The sequence below is a fragment of the Cheilinus undulatus genome, linkage group 7 (genome assembly GCF_018320785.1).
Source record: "Cheilinus undulatus linkage group 7, ASM1832078v1, whole genome shotgun sequence".
NCBI lineage: Eukaryota > Metazoa > Chordata > Actinopteri > Labriformes > Labridae > Cheilinus > Cheilinus undulatus.
Window position 1 is genome coordinate 6,846,621 of NC_054871.1, and position 17,067 is coordinate 6,863,687.

The 17,067-nt window shown below is 38.2% G+C and overlaps 1 protein-coding gene across 3 annotated transcripts in view; it reads left to right on the forward strand.

Annotated features, from left to right (window-relative positions):
* Nucleotides 1–17,067, forward strand: part of bcar3 (BCAR3 adaptor protein, NSP family member) — an 80,589-nt gene that overhangs the window by 45,430 nt on the left and 18,092 nt on the right. Inside the window, exon 1 of one of the 3 annotated variants that reach the window (XM_041792171.1) lies at nucleotides 14,874–14,971. The exons of the other annotated variants lie outside the window; for them this stretch is intronic. Coding sequence (XP_041648105.1) covers nucleotides 14,897–14,971 — 75 coding nt within the window. The 5' untranslated portion in view covers nucleotides 14,874–14,896. Of the gene's footprint in view, nucleotides 1–14,873; nucleotides 14,972–17,067 lie in introns of those variants that run through there. 3 annotated transcript variants of the gene reach the window in all.

Consider the following 17,067-nt stretch of genomic DNA (forward strand, 5'->3'; position numbering starts at 1 on the left):
ACCATTAGGTTGATTGGATGGAGCGAGCGGCCGTGCGGCGGGCTGAAGTGATGAGGTTTGTCGCTCTGCAGGTCAGCGTGGAGGTTAGCTCTGTGACTCTGAAGGACCACGTTTATAGCTGCAGTTAAAATGTCATCAGCACCTGGATGAAGGTGAATACAGGCTGAGGGAGGGTGTTAATGTAGGCTCATGTAAAGGAGTCAAAAGGATAGAAACGTATGAGCTGACAGGGTTGCGCCTGCACTTAACGTGTACAGGAGTTTTGCTTTCTTGATTTTTACATACCTTTCCCTGGTGCCTGTTTGCATCCACTGTTTCTAATCATCATTTAGGATGAACTGATTTGTTTTCCCTCTATAGACTTAATTAGGATAACAATTGTCAAATCACAGACCACAGACATAGAGACAGTTTAAAATTTTTTTTCTGCTATCTTGTAATTTCACAGTGAAGGTTCCATGCAGACAAGATCTCACAAAAACGTGTGATCAAATGTGACTTCATAAGAAAAACAAGTATGCAGGACAATCAAAATCCTTGCATAGTTGCAGCACAAATTTAAAATAATGAGGACAAGTATACAGCTGAAATCTTGACTGTTATGGACCTCTGTGAGCTGTAGAAGTACGTAACATCCAGTTAGTGATGCCACCCAGTCTGCATGCTCTCATTGGTTGTTGTGTTATTCTGTTGGAGGCAGTATGACCAGTAAATGTCCAGGAAGTTTCAGACACAATAGGGAGCAGTAAAATGTTCATTATTTGGATAAATAATCGTTTATGATGAACTTGGAAAATGCCTCCTTGATCATCAGAGGGGGCATTTCTGGCAAAAATCAGGCATAAAATCATGCAGCTTTAAACAAAAATAAGGAGAAAATCACAATAAAAATGCTAACTTTGCAAAGCAGATGGACTGGTCTGATTTCATGGCTGTCATAAAGCTTGAAGCTGATATACTTAAACATATCAGATGGTACCTATGGGCTGTTTAGTCATTGATTTTGCTCTGATTTTCTATCTTAAGCAGAGATTTTCAAGATTGAGCCAAAATCTCTAGGCACACCATCTCAATATTCATGCATAATCTCCACTGTAACATGTATCCATTTGATGTATAGCTGTAATAATAATGTATGGTTGTTCAAATTCACAACACACACTTCATGATTTTGGTTTTTGCTATAATTGCCCAGTCCTAACCACACCATTTGAGAACCAATGGTCATAAGTAGTTTCGGTATTCTGAAGAGGGACACTAATGCTTGGATTTTGTTACAAATGGCAAGAATAAAGAACATTTTCTATGGATAGGTTTACTTTAAGTACTTAGGACTAAGTAGGTACTAAGGGGTTTCACAGTAAATTATAATCTTTTCTTATTGGCAAGAACAACAAGAGAATAGATATCCAACCAGAGTGTTCAGGTAAAGTCACACCTCTATGATAATGTAAAATATGCAGAAAAAATCTTAAACTTTTGAAAGACGGAGCTGCAGTAACTCTTGAAAATCTGTGGTAAGGTGGGTCACCTCTGGCAAGCACAAAGCAGAGAGTTGATATGGTCTATGTCCTTTAGGAACACTTAAAGTCACAGGCTAAAAGTCTAACTCAGTGGATAACTTCACTCATGGTGCAAATGTGTCACATCAAAAAGAGGCATGAGCAAAAGATGCCCAGAGGGATCACTGTACAACATCCAAACACAACTAAACACATAAAACATCTAAATCTAAAGGAGTTTATCATGATACATCTCTTAAACTTTGTTCTCTGTGAACTCTACAGGATTATCATCCATGCTCTCATCCTCTATCACTCTACATCTCTTTTCCTCAGCACTGCCAGACCTGCATCTCTGCCTTTTTACAAGTTTACCCCAACACACCCCGGCCTTATCTATCTATCTCTTCCCCATGTCTTGCCCGGGGTTTTTTTCCATTCTCTTTTCCTTTTCTGCTCCATCTGCCACTTTGGGAGGTCGCCATTTAACCAGAGAGAGCCAGGCTCTGGTTCTCTGAGTGTTTTATTTCCTCCTTTTGTAGTTATGAGCAGCCACACTGACCTATTTTAAATATAAGACTGTCCTTGATAACACAATATAGGAGATTCAGCAGATTATCTTATGAGTTGTGTGAACTCTTATGAGTTCACTGTATACAGATTACTTTTGTTCCCACTGGGGCAGAAACATGTCACAGAAAAACAGCAGAAACAAGGGAGACTCTGTCATTAATCTGTTGTTGTAGCGTGAGCTTTGCCGTCTAAGCACAATTACAATGAATTTACAAAAGAACGTGAGTCTTTTAGGTTCAAAACAACAAAGACTTCAATAAAAACACCTAAAACTGTATCCAAACAGTCCAGGTCTGCAGGTCGCTTTGTTAGGAAAAGCCTTTTTGGTATTTTGCATCTAATTTTTTTTCTCTTGAATTAAATCTCAGACACGTTTCTGAAACTAGAGCCAAAATGTCTCACAGCTAAACTCTAATTTACCCCAATCTGTTAAAATTTCAAGATTTAACTCTAAAAACAACCTGATTAACCTTATTTTAAAATTGAAATTCAGACCCAGAAGTACATGGAAGCAATAATGTCTCTCCTATGTGCTACATAGATATATAAAATGTCAGATCAAGGTAAAAACAACAAAAGTCTTAAACTTTTTAGCAGACAAACCATGAATGATTCATAAAAAAGACCACAAGCCTACTTCAAGAGTCCAATAAATGTCCATCAGAAGTTAAACCAAACTAAAAACAGTGAAAACATGACTGGAAACACAGGAATACAGACCTCTGACTATAGCTGCATCTCAGTTCCTTTAGATTGAATCCATGCATCTCTAACTTGTCTCCTACATCTTAGTCTCTCCCACCAGAGAAACATAGAATTGATGCCAAAGAGAGAGGGCAAAGGGAAGACATGAGACCTTCTTTTCCTCTAGAGCAGGGGTCATCATAGATTGCATGTAGAAGTGAAAAATGATTTTTGCATAACATGTCCCCTTTAAAAAATCATGCAGACAGCTCAGTGGACAAGTTACAGTCATCTGAACCATTTTAGTGTCTCTTATTTCATTTTCAATCCACAAGTTCCTTTTTCTGCAGTCAAGTTTATGCTAAAATCTTCTATCTATGAACAAAGGTAGGTCTGTATATAAGCAGGAAGTCAGTTACACTTAATTTTAGACTTAGTTTAAAAAGCAAACAAGTGGAATTTTAACCCCTTAAAGCCTGTTGTGTTACAAAATATGTTACAAAAAAATATGTTACATTTTATGGAAATTTTGATTTTTTTGGATTTCATTAAAAAAGTGAAATAAACATTTCATTTCCAAAAAATTGAAATTTTCTGGCTATAATTTGTGTTTTCATGCTTTAAAGGGTTAAAAAGCAATTTAAAGAGTGTGATTAATCATGATTAACTACAGAAATTCTGAGATTAATCACAATTAAAAAGTTAATATTTTGACAGCCCTAGTATTTACTGATAATCTTAATGTGAAACCTGTTTTTATTAACATACTCTTGTTGTTCTAGGAGAACTGAAAATAATTAAGCTCATAGATTTTAAATGTCAGGGAAAAAATTTGGATAAATTAGCAATATCCAAACCTAAGGCACACATGAAACTTCATTAATATGATAATAAATCTAAAACGTTTTTTACGGACAGACAGACTGCCACTCTTTCTGACTTTAATTCTCTTCATAATTAAAATGAAGAGGGAAATAACCGATCATTAGAAACATAATAGACGTATTTGATATTAAAGTAGCGGTTTGTGGTTCTTTTAATTAAGACTTTTAATTAACAGATACTTTATGTGTCATGCTGTATCAGAAAACAAATAAAACCTGTGATTTATGCAGTTAATTATGTTGATTTTATGACACTCAACTCAGTATTTGCTTTAACACAGACGCTTTTATTAATCCAAGTCCATGAGATACCGACTTATTAGAGACATTTAAAATATCCTTAAAGTCCATCTTTTCTCTGAAAGTGACCTCTGTTAATATTCTGAAGGTTCATTAAAATCTGCTCTGCTGCAGTGTCCAATCTGTGGGTGATTTATTAATAAAGCATCATCTCTGTTCAGATAACTTTGGGAAGATCCTTTACATGGCATGTCAGATATTACTTTCTATTTAACATTGGAGTGAGGGCTAAGGAGACAGTAATTAAGAGAACTGAAACCAGTGTAAGAAAGAGGAGAAGCTCAGAGATTCACTTTACCTTTAGACAAGGTTGTGCTTAAGAAGAGACCATCTTGCTAATACAACACCAGCTGCTACAGACGTTACAGAAACAGATACCAACTTACCTCTATACAGCACTAATTATTACAACCATCATCGCTCTCCAGCTATTCTTCACTGACCAGTCCATTCCCTGAGGCCTTAACAGGAAGAAGCAGCAGTTACCAGCATATAAACAGGAAAGGTGGAGACCTCAAGAAGCCGAGATTCGGAGATCCTGACATCAAAACAGTCGTAGCTATCAGCTCTCATCAGCCTCCCTCAGCTTTGACTCCTCATCTTATCAAATTTGAGTGAAACTCCTGGGCTTGACCTTACTTATTATCAGATTTTTAGGGTAAAATAGAGAAAATAAAATCATCTTGAGCTCCTTCAGTGCTGCAGAAAATGTCATAAACTCTCCTGTGGTGCAGAGAAAAGTTCCTGCTGAATAATCAAATAGCATCTGAAAGTTTCTCTCTTTTCTCGCTGGAGGTGTTTTCAAAAGTTTCTGCTGCACTTTTGACACTTTGCATTCAAGTCATGATTTTTCCAAACTTCACCTGGAGTTGATGTGGCAGCTGGATAGATGCGTACTGTATAATAAAGAGAGACAGGGAGAGAAGCAGAGTTCTGCATAGATATGAGACAGAGAGCGAGAGGAGGAAATACCAGATAAACAACAGACTGTCTGTATTTTAATGATGATGATGATGAGGATAATGAAGATGATGACCCTTTTGAAAAAGCATTTGATCTCTGCACAGCAAAACCGGAAAAAATACATTTTTAGTCATTAAACTTTGGACACTTGGGGTCAGTAGAAAAAGTATGTGGGAAAAAACAAAGATAAATCACTTTTAAGTTAACACAAAATACTTGGAACATTTCCTCATTTGGACCTTTTTTTTCTTATAATTTCATGATATCTGATCTTGAGTGAAACTTGAGCAAAAACTTTTTAGCTGAAAAGCTAAGAAGAGAAGCTGCAAAAGCTGCAACATGCATATTCATTTTATCAGTTTGTGTTTTGGTTGATGATCATTACACACCCTAGGTGCTAGGGCTGAGCAATTAATCGAAATGTAGATTAAATCGCAATATGACCTACTACAATTTTCAAATCGCAGAGGGTGCAATATTTCTTTGACCTGAAATGTGTTGTGAAATACCAGTTTTATATATTTTTGAGGCAGAGGTGTTTTGCTCTACACATCATGCAAACATTCAAGTGCAAATATTTTCTCAAATAATTGACAAAAGTTCCTACTTTCCTTGTTTTTGTATATTTTTGTCTTTAAAATACGAAGTCTATAAAATCATCACTGTCTTCATCGCAATTCAAATTTGCAGTATAGGACAAAATAATTGCAATAACACATTTTTGTTAGACTGACTTGAATTTTCGGGGGAAATTTGCTCATGATATTTTAAGATATTTTTGTGGAAATTTGAGAAATGTATTTTGACATTTTAAGGAATTTGATTTGAATTTATTTGGGGGGGGGGGGGGTGTTGCCTTGAAAATTTAAAGTATCTTCTTGAAAAATTGATGAACTTATTTGTAAAATTTGGGGAATTTCATTTAAATTTCTTTGGAAATTTGTTTAGAAAATTTAAAGATATTCCTTTATTAGTCCCAAAAGGGGAAATTCCAGCAATTTTTAATTAATTTATTAATTTATTGAATTTATTAAAATTTTAATTTAACAGTTTTTCCAATATTTTTTAACATTTATTTGGAAGTTCATTTGGAAGTTTGGGGGAATAAGCTTTGAAACTTTTAGGTAATTTCATGAAAATTTGAGAAATGTCTTGAATTTTTTTTGGGTGGGGGGCACTTTTATAACTCTTAGTTATTTTCTTAGAAATTTGGAACATTTATTTGTAGATTTTGGGCGATTTGATATACGTTTTTCAGGAAAATAGCCTTGTACATTTGTCAAATGAGGAACCTGAAGAATAATCATATGTTAAATTGCAATCGCAATGTTGGGTCCAAAAAATTGCAATTCAATTGTTTTCCCAAATCGTTCAGCCCTACTAAATGCCACAATATGTACGTGGCAATCTGTTGCAACTGCATGCAGCTGCGGTCTTCAGTTTAGTAGAATTTTTGCATGGAGCTGACCCACACTAGTTGATTTTAGCTGATTTGAAAACGTGGGAGACCATGCTGGTTTAGTTCTGTTGTTAAAGCTGGCACCCATATGCAAAGGTTACAGTCCTCAGTGCAGGATTGAGTCCCCACCTTTTGCCTCTCAACTCACGAGTAACGCAAGGCTTATTGTGACAGTTCTGGCTAACTTCACCGCTTCTGATGCTCTGCTACGTCTTAATAAGACAGATTTTCTGACCACAGTTTGCAGGAGAAGAGGCTGTGACCGAGTGGAGCAGCTCTGGCAACACCACTGTAGTAGCTAGAGTAGCTATTTTCAAGTTTATAGGAGCCTAGCCGCTGTGGAATAATCAACAATAACATCTGGATTAGCTGCATTTGTTGCTTTGCTGCCCTTCTTGATCACCCACCTGTGCACACCTTCCCTCTTCCTTTGCTTGCAGCAGCTCTCTCTCTCTCCCTGTGTGATCATCCAACCAATGAGATTTTGGCCATAAACAAGCTCATCAACCACCTTATCAACAACACGACTGGAGGATGTCACCTCTTGTCTACGTGGATTTTAAAAGTCCAGCTTTCGTCAGACTAACACAATCATTTGACTGTTCTTAACTGCATGTAGACATTACGATTGAAGTGCATGCAATCCCCCTAAAAGTGATTTAACACTGCACCGTAAATGCATGATGCATCATGCTGCACAGCACTGCTTGTAAACCCATTAAAGTCCCTGCAAAGACGTCACATGCGAGATGAGTCAGAACTGAATCAGCATAGAAAATGATGGGACAATGTAAAAATCAATGATATGACTCAAAAGATTTATTCTTTATTGTTTGAGCTTTCTTGCTTTTGCAGAAATTTCTTAGGAAAGCACTTTAGTGATTGTTTGATACCGGCTTTTATCGACTCAGAAGAACATCCTAATTGGGCCAATACTGTATGTTTCCTTTTAACTCCACTACAGCCAGGCATCCAACCATTGTTATAGTATTTCTTCCTTGCTGTAAAGCTCTTTAGCTTGATCTCATCCTGCAGATTCTCAGATTATAGAGGATGTTGGACATCAGCTGTAGGTCAGTGGTGTCATCTATAAATCAGGCCTTCTTTCAGCTCTCACATTATCATACAGCACACAGAGGATTTAGACAAGATGAGGATTAGTATGTGGGTGTATACGTGTGTTTGACATGATGAAGAATCAGATTTATAATGCTAAAAGGTTATTAGTTTTCACCTTACTGAACTCACCAGACAAGCAGCTTATACACAGAGCTGCCCGCTGCTCCTGATTGGTCAACACCCAACATTAACGGACTCACCGTGTCCTGGTTTTCAACTCTCACAGTGCCAGAAATCTTTACAGAGTTAGAAAAAAAAAATTCTGCTCCTGTGTAAAATCCAGGTAATCCGAAGAAAATCACATCCCGGCTGAAATCCTTTCAAACAATGCCCTTTTGTTTGTGTCGGTCTGAAAGCTGCAGCTCTAATGCTGAGTGAGGAATTGTTTTAATGGCATGGCAGAGTGGAGGTGAGAGTGGACAACATGCACAACAGCTCTGTCCTCAGTTTGATAACAATAACAATCATATTTATGCAAACATATGCAGGAGATTTATGCTGCTGCCTGATGAACAAAATATTTGCCCTATGGTGGGAATAATTCAGCTTTAACGATGATAAGGTAGATAAGTACTCTCTATAAGTAGCCGTTTAGTATTCACTGTGGGCAGAACAGAGCATATCCATCTATGAACTATGCTGCCTGCCTTGTTTGGAGTTAGAGTGCTAGAGCCAAACCCTGCAGTCACTAGGCGGGAGATGGGGTACACCTTGGACCAGTTCACCAAGTAGCCCACTTGAGTTCAGTGTAGTATGACATGCAGTTATTAGCATTTTCACTGTCAAAAGTTAGTAAAAATATAAAAATAACCACTTCTTTCTGTCCTGTTTTTTTTGGCAGGAGTTAGATTCACTGCAGGCTTATATCTTTAGCAAGCAAGGGTAGAGTTGGCAAGCAAAATCAGGGTTGATCATACCAGACTATACCAAACCTTACTGAATCAAACAAAACCAAATCTTAATCATGCCAGATCACAATGGGTTGCGATAGTGGCTGCACATGCAGTAGAGTTTCGATCAGGTCTAAAAGCTCCAGCCTGACCCATCCGAACCCATGCACATTCCCATTTCATGCATCCCATTAACTGTACACAGAGTCTGATTTTAAACCTGAGCTTTTTAAAAGTTTTTCTATTTAAGGATTCATACTATATTTCTGAGCTACTTTAAAGACAGAAATTTGTTCAGATGATTTCCTAATGACCACAAGACATGGATCATTATTGCTGATAATAAGAAGAGCAGCAAGGCTCATTATAAACTGAATGCACTTCAGAGATCATCAGGCAGCTTAGCTTGGCTTCATTGGTAAACTGAGCTGCATTAAAACATGTGATGAGTGGAGGCATAGTGGTGCACCACACTCTCTCTTCCTCGCTCACCCCCTGGCACGTACCATATTACTGTTTGCTGGAGGAGTAGAGCAGGTTTTTCTCAGCTTTTCTCCCATATTATATCAGAAACATATGTTTAATGGAATCACTGTTGGATGTTTAGTGAATAAACCAGTTGGAGTGAAGTTTTTCAGCATGTATTAACAGTGACCAGCAGACCTTGGCAGCCTGTCTTGTTTGTGCAGTGGGTGTGCGCTGATAACCCTGCAAAGCAGGTGGATTTGCCAGAATCCTTGTCTGTCATCAGGTAAATCCGCCTTGCAAAGCTCCAATCTGCACTGATTGTGCCAAACTCAAAGATGGGTCTGGCCAATCAGCGTCATTTGAGGAGAACAAAGTAGCTACGGGTGGGGTTAAGTTGTACTTAAAGCTGCACATCCATGCAACCTCATTTTGTCTTATTGCTCTGATTGGCCTGTAATGAATGTGACAGAACATTCATCCAATCAACTAACAAGAATTTTTTGAATGTCCTGCAGTTCCCAAATGCTTTATATGGGAGGTTTTTCAGATGAATGTGAAATATATCTATGCAAAGAATATATGAAACTGTTTATCTGGCATGTCAGTTACTAAACTGAGGAAGTAGTTCTAGAGAAGAAGAAGAAAAACTCAGGAACACTGACAAAAACTCACAAATCTAGGTTTAAGTATAGATATGCTGCCATGTCTGACAGGATGTCTTTGACTCCCTTTAAACCCATTTCAGCTCGGGACCAAGGATAGGGGCAGGGATCCTGGCCCAACCCAGTTTAAATCTGGGGGCCACATCAGACTGGTTTAGGGCTATAACCTCTAGTGTACAGTAGTGCATGTCTTAGGATTTTATCCTGCTTAGGTTGAAGTGGTTTGTTTTCACTTATTTTTTGCCACTTTTAATGTTAAAAACTATACTCAGAAATATAAAAATCCTCTGCTACTTAAATGATAGGGCAGTGTGATAAAATCGTAGTTATCACACTGCTTAACTTTACACCTTTACCAGTCAGCTAGAAACTCATACATTTGTTAGAATTTGAAAAGAAAGAAGGAATTAGAGAGTAAAGGGGGCCAGGATGGAGGAGAAAGTGTCAGTGCAGTCATGTGAGGTATCAGAGTCTCTTCTGGTCCACAGACTCATGGTAGACTGTATAAATGCAGCTGTTCTCTGAGGATGACATCATATTGCGGGGTCTTATTAAAGGACAGTCATAAAAATGCTCTCGTTCAACATCTCCATCCTCTCTCTTCCTCTTTCCTCTCACTCCTTTCCTCTCTTTCCTCTTTCCTCCACTCTCCCTCTCTCTTTATGATTATTTATATACATTAACCATCCATTCTCTCTCTCTCTCTGCTTTTACATTAACATTCCTCTCCTTCTTCCTCTCTGCTATCCATCCTTCTCTGGTTCTGCTCTGTTCATTAGTCCTGCTGGCAGTGTGGTTGCAGATGTAAAAGCATTTTATTATGATTGTTGTAATAAAATACAATCTCAGAAGTGACTGTAATCAATAACAGAACTTAATGGAAAAAATACAGCATGTGTTGTTTATTGGAGCTCTGTTACAAGTAAGATAAACATGTTTATTACCGTCTTTTTTCTTTAACTTGATCTAGTTCAGTTTGAGTTTGCAGGCACAGCAGGAAAAACATGCTGCACAGGCAGAGCACCAAAAACATGAAATATACTTAAAACAAAAAGCTAGATGAAATTCAGCCTCTCATGCTCAGCCTTTTGAAAATTATCAATGATTATGGAGCATGCATGACACTGATACCCCCAAAACTGCCTCTGATGGTCAGGGAGGTGCCACAGTGATGATTTGGGAAAGAAAATGTAAGTATGATGATGCAAAATGAGTGGAGCTGTGCAAAAGAAAATACTATTTAAAAATCTCCCATAAAAATAAGGGGTATTATCAGTATCACTTGGACCCTTCTGCATGAGCTTTGCTCAGGATACACAAATTCAAAGTATAAGAAACATTAAAACTTTGCATTTAATATTTATTTTTCCACATTTCAGAGCTATTCTGAAAAGAAGATGTAGCTTAAGGTACAATGAGATAAGGTTTGATAGTTGTATGATCCTAGGAGGTAAAATTCAGGTGTTCCAGCAATAAAACTGCACAAAAATACACTATGTTGCCAAAAGTATTCACTCACCCATCCAAATAATTGAAATCAGGTGTTCCAATCACTTCCATGGCCACAGGTATATAAAATCAAGCACCTAGGCATGCAGACTGTTTCTACAAACATTTGTGAAAGAATCTCAGTGATTTCCAGCGTGGTACTGTGATGCCACCTGTGCAACAAATCCAGTGGTGAAATTTCCTCGCTCCTAAATATTCCACAGTCACCTGTCAGTGGTATTATAACAAAGTGGAAGTGATTGGGAATGACAGCAACTCAGCCACGAAGTGGTAGGACACGTAAAATGACGGAGCGGATGCTGAGGTGCATGGTGCACAGAGGTCGCTAACTTTCTGCAGAGTCAATTGCTACAGATCTCCAAACTTCATGTGGCCTTCAGATTAGCTCAAGAACAGTACGTAGAGAGCTTCATGGAATGGGTTTCCATGGCCGAGCAGCTGCATCCAAGCCATACATCACCAAGTGCAATGCAAAGCGTTGGATGCAGTGGTGTAAAGCACGCCGCCACTGGACTCTAGAGTAGTGGAGACACCTTCTCTGTAATGAAGAATCGTGCTTCTCCATCTGGCAATCTGATGGACGAATCTGGGTTTTTGTGGTTGCCAGGAGAATGGTACTTGTCTGACTGCATTGTGCCAAGTGTAAAGTTTGGTGGAGGGGGGATTATGGTGTAGGCTTGTTTTTCAGAGCTGGGCTTGGCCCCTTAGTTCCAGTGAAAGGAACTCTGAATGCTTCAGCATACCCAGAGATTTTGGACAATTCCATGCTCCCAACTTTGTGGGAACAGTTTGGGGATGGCCCCTTCCTGTTCCAACATGACTGTGCACCAGTGCACAAAGCAAGGTCCATAAAGACATGGATGAGAGAGTTTGGTGTGGATGAACTTGACTGGCCTGCACAGAGTCCTGACCTCAACCTGATAGAACACCTTTGGGATGAATTAGAGCGGAGACTGAGAGCCAGGCCTTCTCGTCCAACATCAGCGTGTGACCTCACAAATGCGCTTCTCGAAGAATGGTCAAAAGTTCCCATAAACTCACTCCTAAACCTTGTGGAAAGCCTTCCCAGCAGAGTTGAAGCTGTTATAACTGCAAAGGGTGGACCAACGTCATATTAAACCCTATGGATTAAGAATGGGATGTCACTTATATTCATATGCGAGTCAAGGCAGGTGAGCGAATACTTTTGGCACTATAGTGTGTTGAGTCTAAAACAAGCTTTAAAAGGAGAATTTATGAACTGATCATAAACCAGCAGCAGACACTTAACATACAGAAAAGGCTTAACATACAGAAAATAATGATTAAATTCTAATTTCCTATTTCTGTGAATTTTAGTGTGCTGTTTGTTTGAATTAAAGTAGAAAATATTATGTATATAGATTTTGTAATGACTAAGTCGTTTTGCTGTAATATTGTACATATAGGGTCTGATCCATAGAGTGAAATCGATGGATGTGCATTATGACGTGTTGTTTTCTGAGTGGACGCTGTAACCTGATACGCTGACTTCCTGTCATGTATGGAGTCATGGAGGCTGAGGGCAGAGGGGTCTATTCTAATGACTTTACACAGACTCACAAAATATGACAGAGATACAGAGACAACGAGAGGTTTCAGTTTCATGGGGTTTCTTATGGGAATATTTTCTACATTGCTCTAGGATTTCCTTTAAATGAGTGTTTGTGTTTTTGTCATCTCTCTTTTTTGCCATGAGCTCAGTCTATCCTTAACCTTGTCTTCAGTGAACATTTTCGATGAAACACTCTATAAACAACCCTCATTTTTGCAGACAAATTTTTTCAGAGATTCATCACATTAAGCAGCTGATTTTAGCAGCACCAGGGTCAGGCATGTAGACCTGTTATTAATGACTTCAAGCTGGAAAACTACAACAGGGTTGCAGCTAAACATCCCCATAATGATATGACAGAACCATGCATCTAGCACCTACAGGAGAGTCATCCTCCTGAAGTCTTTGTGCTCTTTTGAGCACGCATGTTTCGGTTGCAATGCCCAGTCAACACATTTAAGAGGGCTGCATGAAAACATGAATTTATGAAGGATTTTTCCACATTATGGTGGTAAATCTTGTGGATATTTATTTTTTGTGCACAATCAGCGTTGAAATTTAGGTCCAAAGAATGACTGCTATTTAAATTTACTCAAGTAAAAGGCCTTTAAAAGTTTACTCAAAGTAGTAAGAGGCTTCTTTGGACATCTACAAACAAACAGACAAATCTGAATCTCCTATTGGGTTATTTATTAAAGGAAGATGTTTAAAATATAGAGCATTTAAACAGAAACTTTTTGATGTGATGTAGAATCAGTCTCTTGGTAAACACTGCTGACCTTTGCTGTGTAAGCCAGAAACTACCTAGGTTCATGTAGTCAATGGAAAGTCTGGACCTCCTCTTTTTTTTCAGTTTTTAGTTGTTTTAGATGGCGGTCCTGAGTTATTTTACTCAGGAACAGGTGCTATGTTAATGGCATGTTAATCAATGTCTGCACATAAATGTTTGATATTGATTTTAGAGATTCTCATTGATAAATTAAAAAGAAAAAGGAAATTTATTTAAAATACTTTTAGCAGAGCTTATTAAAAATTATCTTACCATGAGGGCAGCATAGTGCAGACTGGCAAAGATGGGTGGGCTGCACTGCTCAAGTCTGCAGGGGCCCATGAGAGACAGCAAAGTGCACTCATGTTACATGAAGAACCAATCTAGGTTCACACTCATGAGATCAAAAAGGGCTGCACAGCAGCGCTCTTGCCTCACAGCAAGAAGGTCTCTGGTTCGCTTCCCGGTCAGGCCCTTTCTGTGCGGATTTTGCATGTTCTCCCCGTGCATGCATGGGTTCTCTCCTGGGTACTCTGGCTTCCTCCCACCACCAAAAACATGTTCTTTAGGTTAATAGGTGACTCTATATGCCTGTGATTGACTGGCGACCAGTTCACCTCACAGCACCACTCTTTTGCTATATCATTTGGTTTGTTTACATTTATAACTGCTGCGGTGAACATTACTGATGTTACAGAGCAAATTGAAGAAGTCAGGACAAAAATCAATCATGCTCGACTTTCTGTTGGGAGGTTATGAAATGTCTGATGTGCTTGAATGTTGTTTATGATACATGAGGTGAAATGACAGATATTTGTGGTTGGTGGGTCCTGAAATGCTACAGCTATGATTGTCCTGTAAGTAGTTTGACCTTGGTTTCACAGTGTTGCAGGTGGAAGAGCATGTACGTGTTGTATTCAAAGAATGGTACCAAACAATGAAGCTTTCTAATGGCAAAGTAAAGCATGCAAAAGCTCTAAATATGGTGCACATATGCCCCAAGGTGGCCTTTTAGGTCAGGCTTTCTTAAAAGTAGCTGTGGTATAGATGACCTATCCTAGCATCTGTCTCACTACTTCTGAGGATTACTGAATATAGAGGTCAAGAAAAAAATAGCTATCCTTATGATAAGTTAGGGCAAAAGGGTGATTAAAAGTACATATAGTGCCAAAATAAGAAAAGCAAGTGTAAATTTCCCATGTGCAAATTGGTCATGCATGGAAATTGTAACTACTTTATTGATTTTTCTGACTGCATGTATGTGAACGTTTCATCAGCCAGCTAGTCAAGGAAAGTTCACAGAGGCGTGTGCGTCACTTCAGTGTGTGTGTTTACGTACGTCAGGTGAGGGTGTGTGTGGAGGCAGGTCCGGGCAGTTGGGTGGGGTCAGGTTGATCATATCACACAAGGAGGCAGCGAGTGGAAAGACAGGAGAGGAAAATCACAGACGGACAGACAGACAGAGAGAGTGTGAATATGCTGGAGAAAGAGAGTTAGGATGAAAAATTTAGACAGTATTAGAGAGTAAAAACAATGAGTGTATGTGTTTGCTGTGTAGTGTGTGCTTAAAGGAGAAGGAGAAAGACGGAGCGATGCAGCGGCCAAGCAGCTGTCATGTAAGTGTGTGTGCTCAGGTGTGTGTTTGGTGCAAGTGGTTGTGCTGAGTGTGCATCCTGTCAAAGATCTCTGTCCTTCACTTCTCTTTTCTGTAATTTTTCTCCTCGTGCTGATGTCAGACTGACAGATCAATAATTGATCATGTTCAGGTGTTAAATTAGAGTTGTCTTTCAGCGTTAGTAGTAAAACTCCTTAATTCTATGTTTGACTGACCTTCAGTCACTTTGGTTTGTTATTACTGGCTCTTGTTATGATTCGATGTTGTCGAATTACAGATTATAGAGCTCTGTGAGACTGTAATGGATGTGTTTCTTCACCATGAGTCTCATTGCTACTGGTTTATGGTGACTTTTATTTTTATTATCAGCGTTTTAACAAGCTTTTTAATCAACCAAGCATGCAAAAAACATGTTTTAGATGTTTTCTGCATCATCATGTTGTTAAATTGCAGCTGTTAATTGATGCAAACTGCACTGATGAGTTGATTTGAAATCATATTTAAGAGGTTTAAGCAATTAATGTATTTCATTAGTTCTAACAGTGTTACCAAAGCTCTAATTAAAGATGCATCCTTACATTTGATCTACTTCCTTTTCTCATGTAAACTTCAGCTGTTTTTCATTTCTGTATTTTGTTTTAAAGCGATTATTCAGTGATCTAGAGAACAAATCAGACTGCTTATTAATGAGGAAAGTTAAGCCTATTTCTTTGTTTGTATTGGCCGTTTCTAACTCTAAGAATATGAGACAAATAAGTTAAGATTGAGAAAACTAAGAAAATAGCTCATTAAATGAGGACAATGGAGTATATAAAATGTTGAATCTAGTCTGCTTATTGAACATTTGATACAATAAAGAAAAAAATAGATAAGCTCTGCAGCTATATCAAGTGTTTTTATTACTGTCCTTTAAACCTGAAGCTTCATGCACATGTTGTGATGTTAGTGTTTAATAAGAGCTGTGGAAATCTGCAGAATAAAACTAAATGCTGTGAATCATCTCAAAGCCCACAAAGTAAATTTAACTTCTTATGAGAAGTCTCCGGAAGTTGAGAACTGAAACGAGGCCTTGCTTTCATTTTTGTCACAGATTCACATAAATCTCCTGTATATTTTCATCTTTTTGACCTTTAGCTTCTTTACCTGTTACCTTGGATCAACCTATGTTTACTGTTCTGTGGTCGCTGTGGTGTTTTAGGTGTAATATTTGCCATCCCTCTGAGCTCGACCTCATCACTGTTTGTTTTGTGGTGTAACTTTTATGATTATTGCAGGTTCCCAAGCCAGGTGGGGATTACAGGATTGCTCATAATATGATATGGCATTATGGGATACTAAATGACACCATACAAAATGATATGATTATAATGTAAGAGGTCAGTGATATTGGGATGATTATTCTGAATCAGTTTAGTTTACTGTCTTGTTGGCGTTTGGGGAGGCTTATGGGATCCATCGTAGTTCCAGGGGACAGCAAACCCCCTTAGGTTCTACAGATAGGAGAAAAGAAAGAAAAAGAGCAAAAGGGCTGGGAGTGAGGGGTGTGGGAAGCAATTCATGAATAACAGGAAGAGGCATAATTGAGACATAGTCATATCCCCGAAACATTGCTACAGGCCTCTCATTATGAAGACATAATGTGAAACCATAAAATGCCATAAGATGCATTACTGAAAGAAACATAACAGTATGATCCAATATTTCACAACATGATACCATGTAGAATGAACAGATACAATACTGAAAAAGATACTACGATAGCATAGGACACGATGAAGTACATAGTGTTAGAATGGGATAGGACAGGATAATATACGTTACATAACAGTACGCTGTGTCATTTTACATTGCAATATGATTGGATAGGATGGGATGAAGTACATAATGTTAGAATGGGATAGGATAGCATAAATGTACATTAAATAATGTTACTCTATGTGATTTTACATTGCGATGCGAAAGGATAGGATGCAATGAAGTACATATTGTTATGATAGGATAGGATAGGAAAGGATAAAAATATATTACATTAGATTACATTGCATTACTTTAAGTTACATTACATTTTATTGGAAAGAATACATTACTATAGGATAT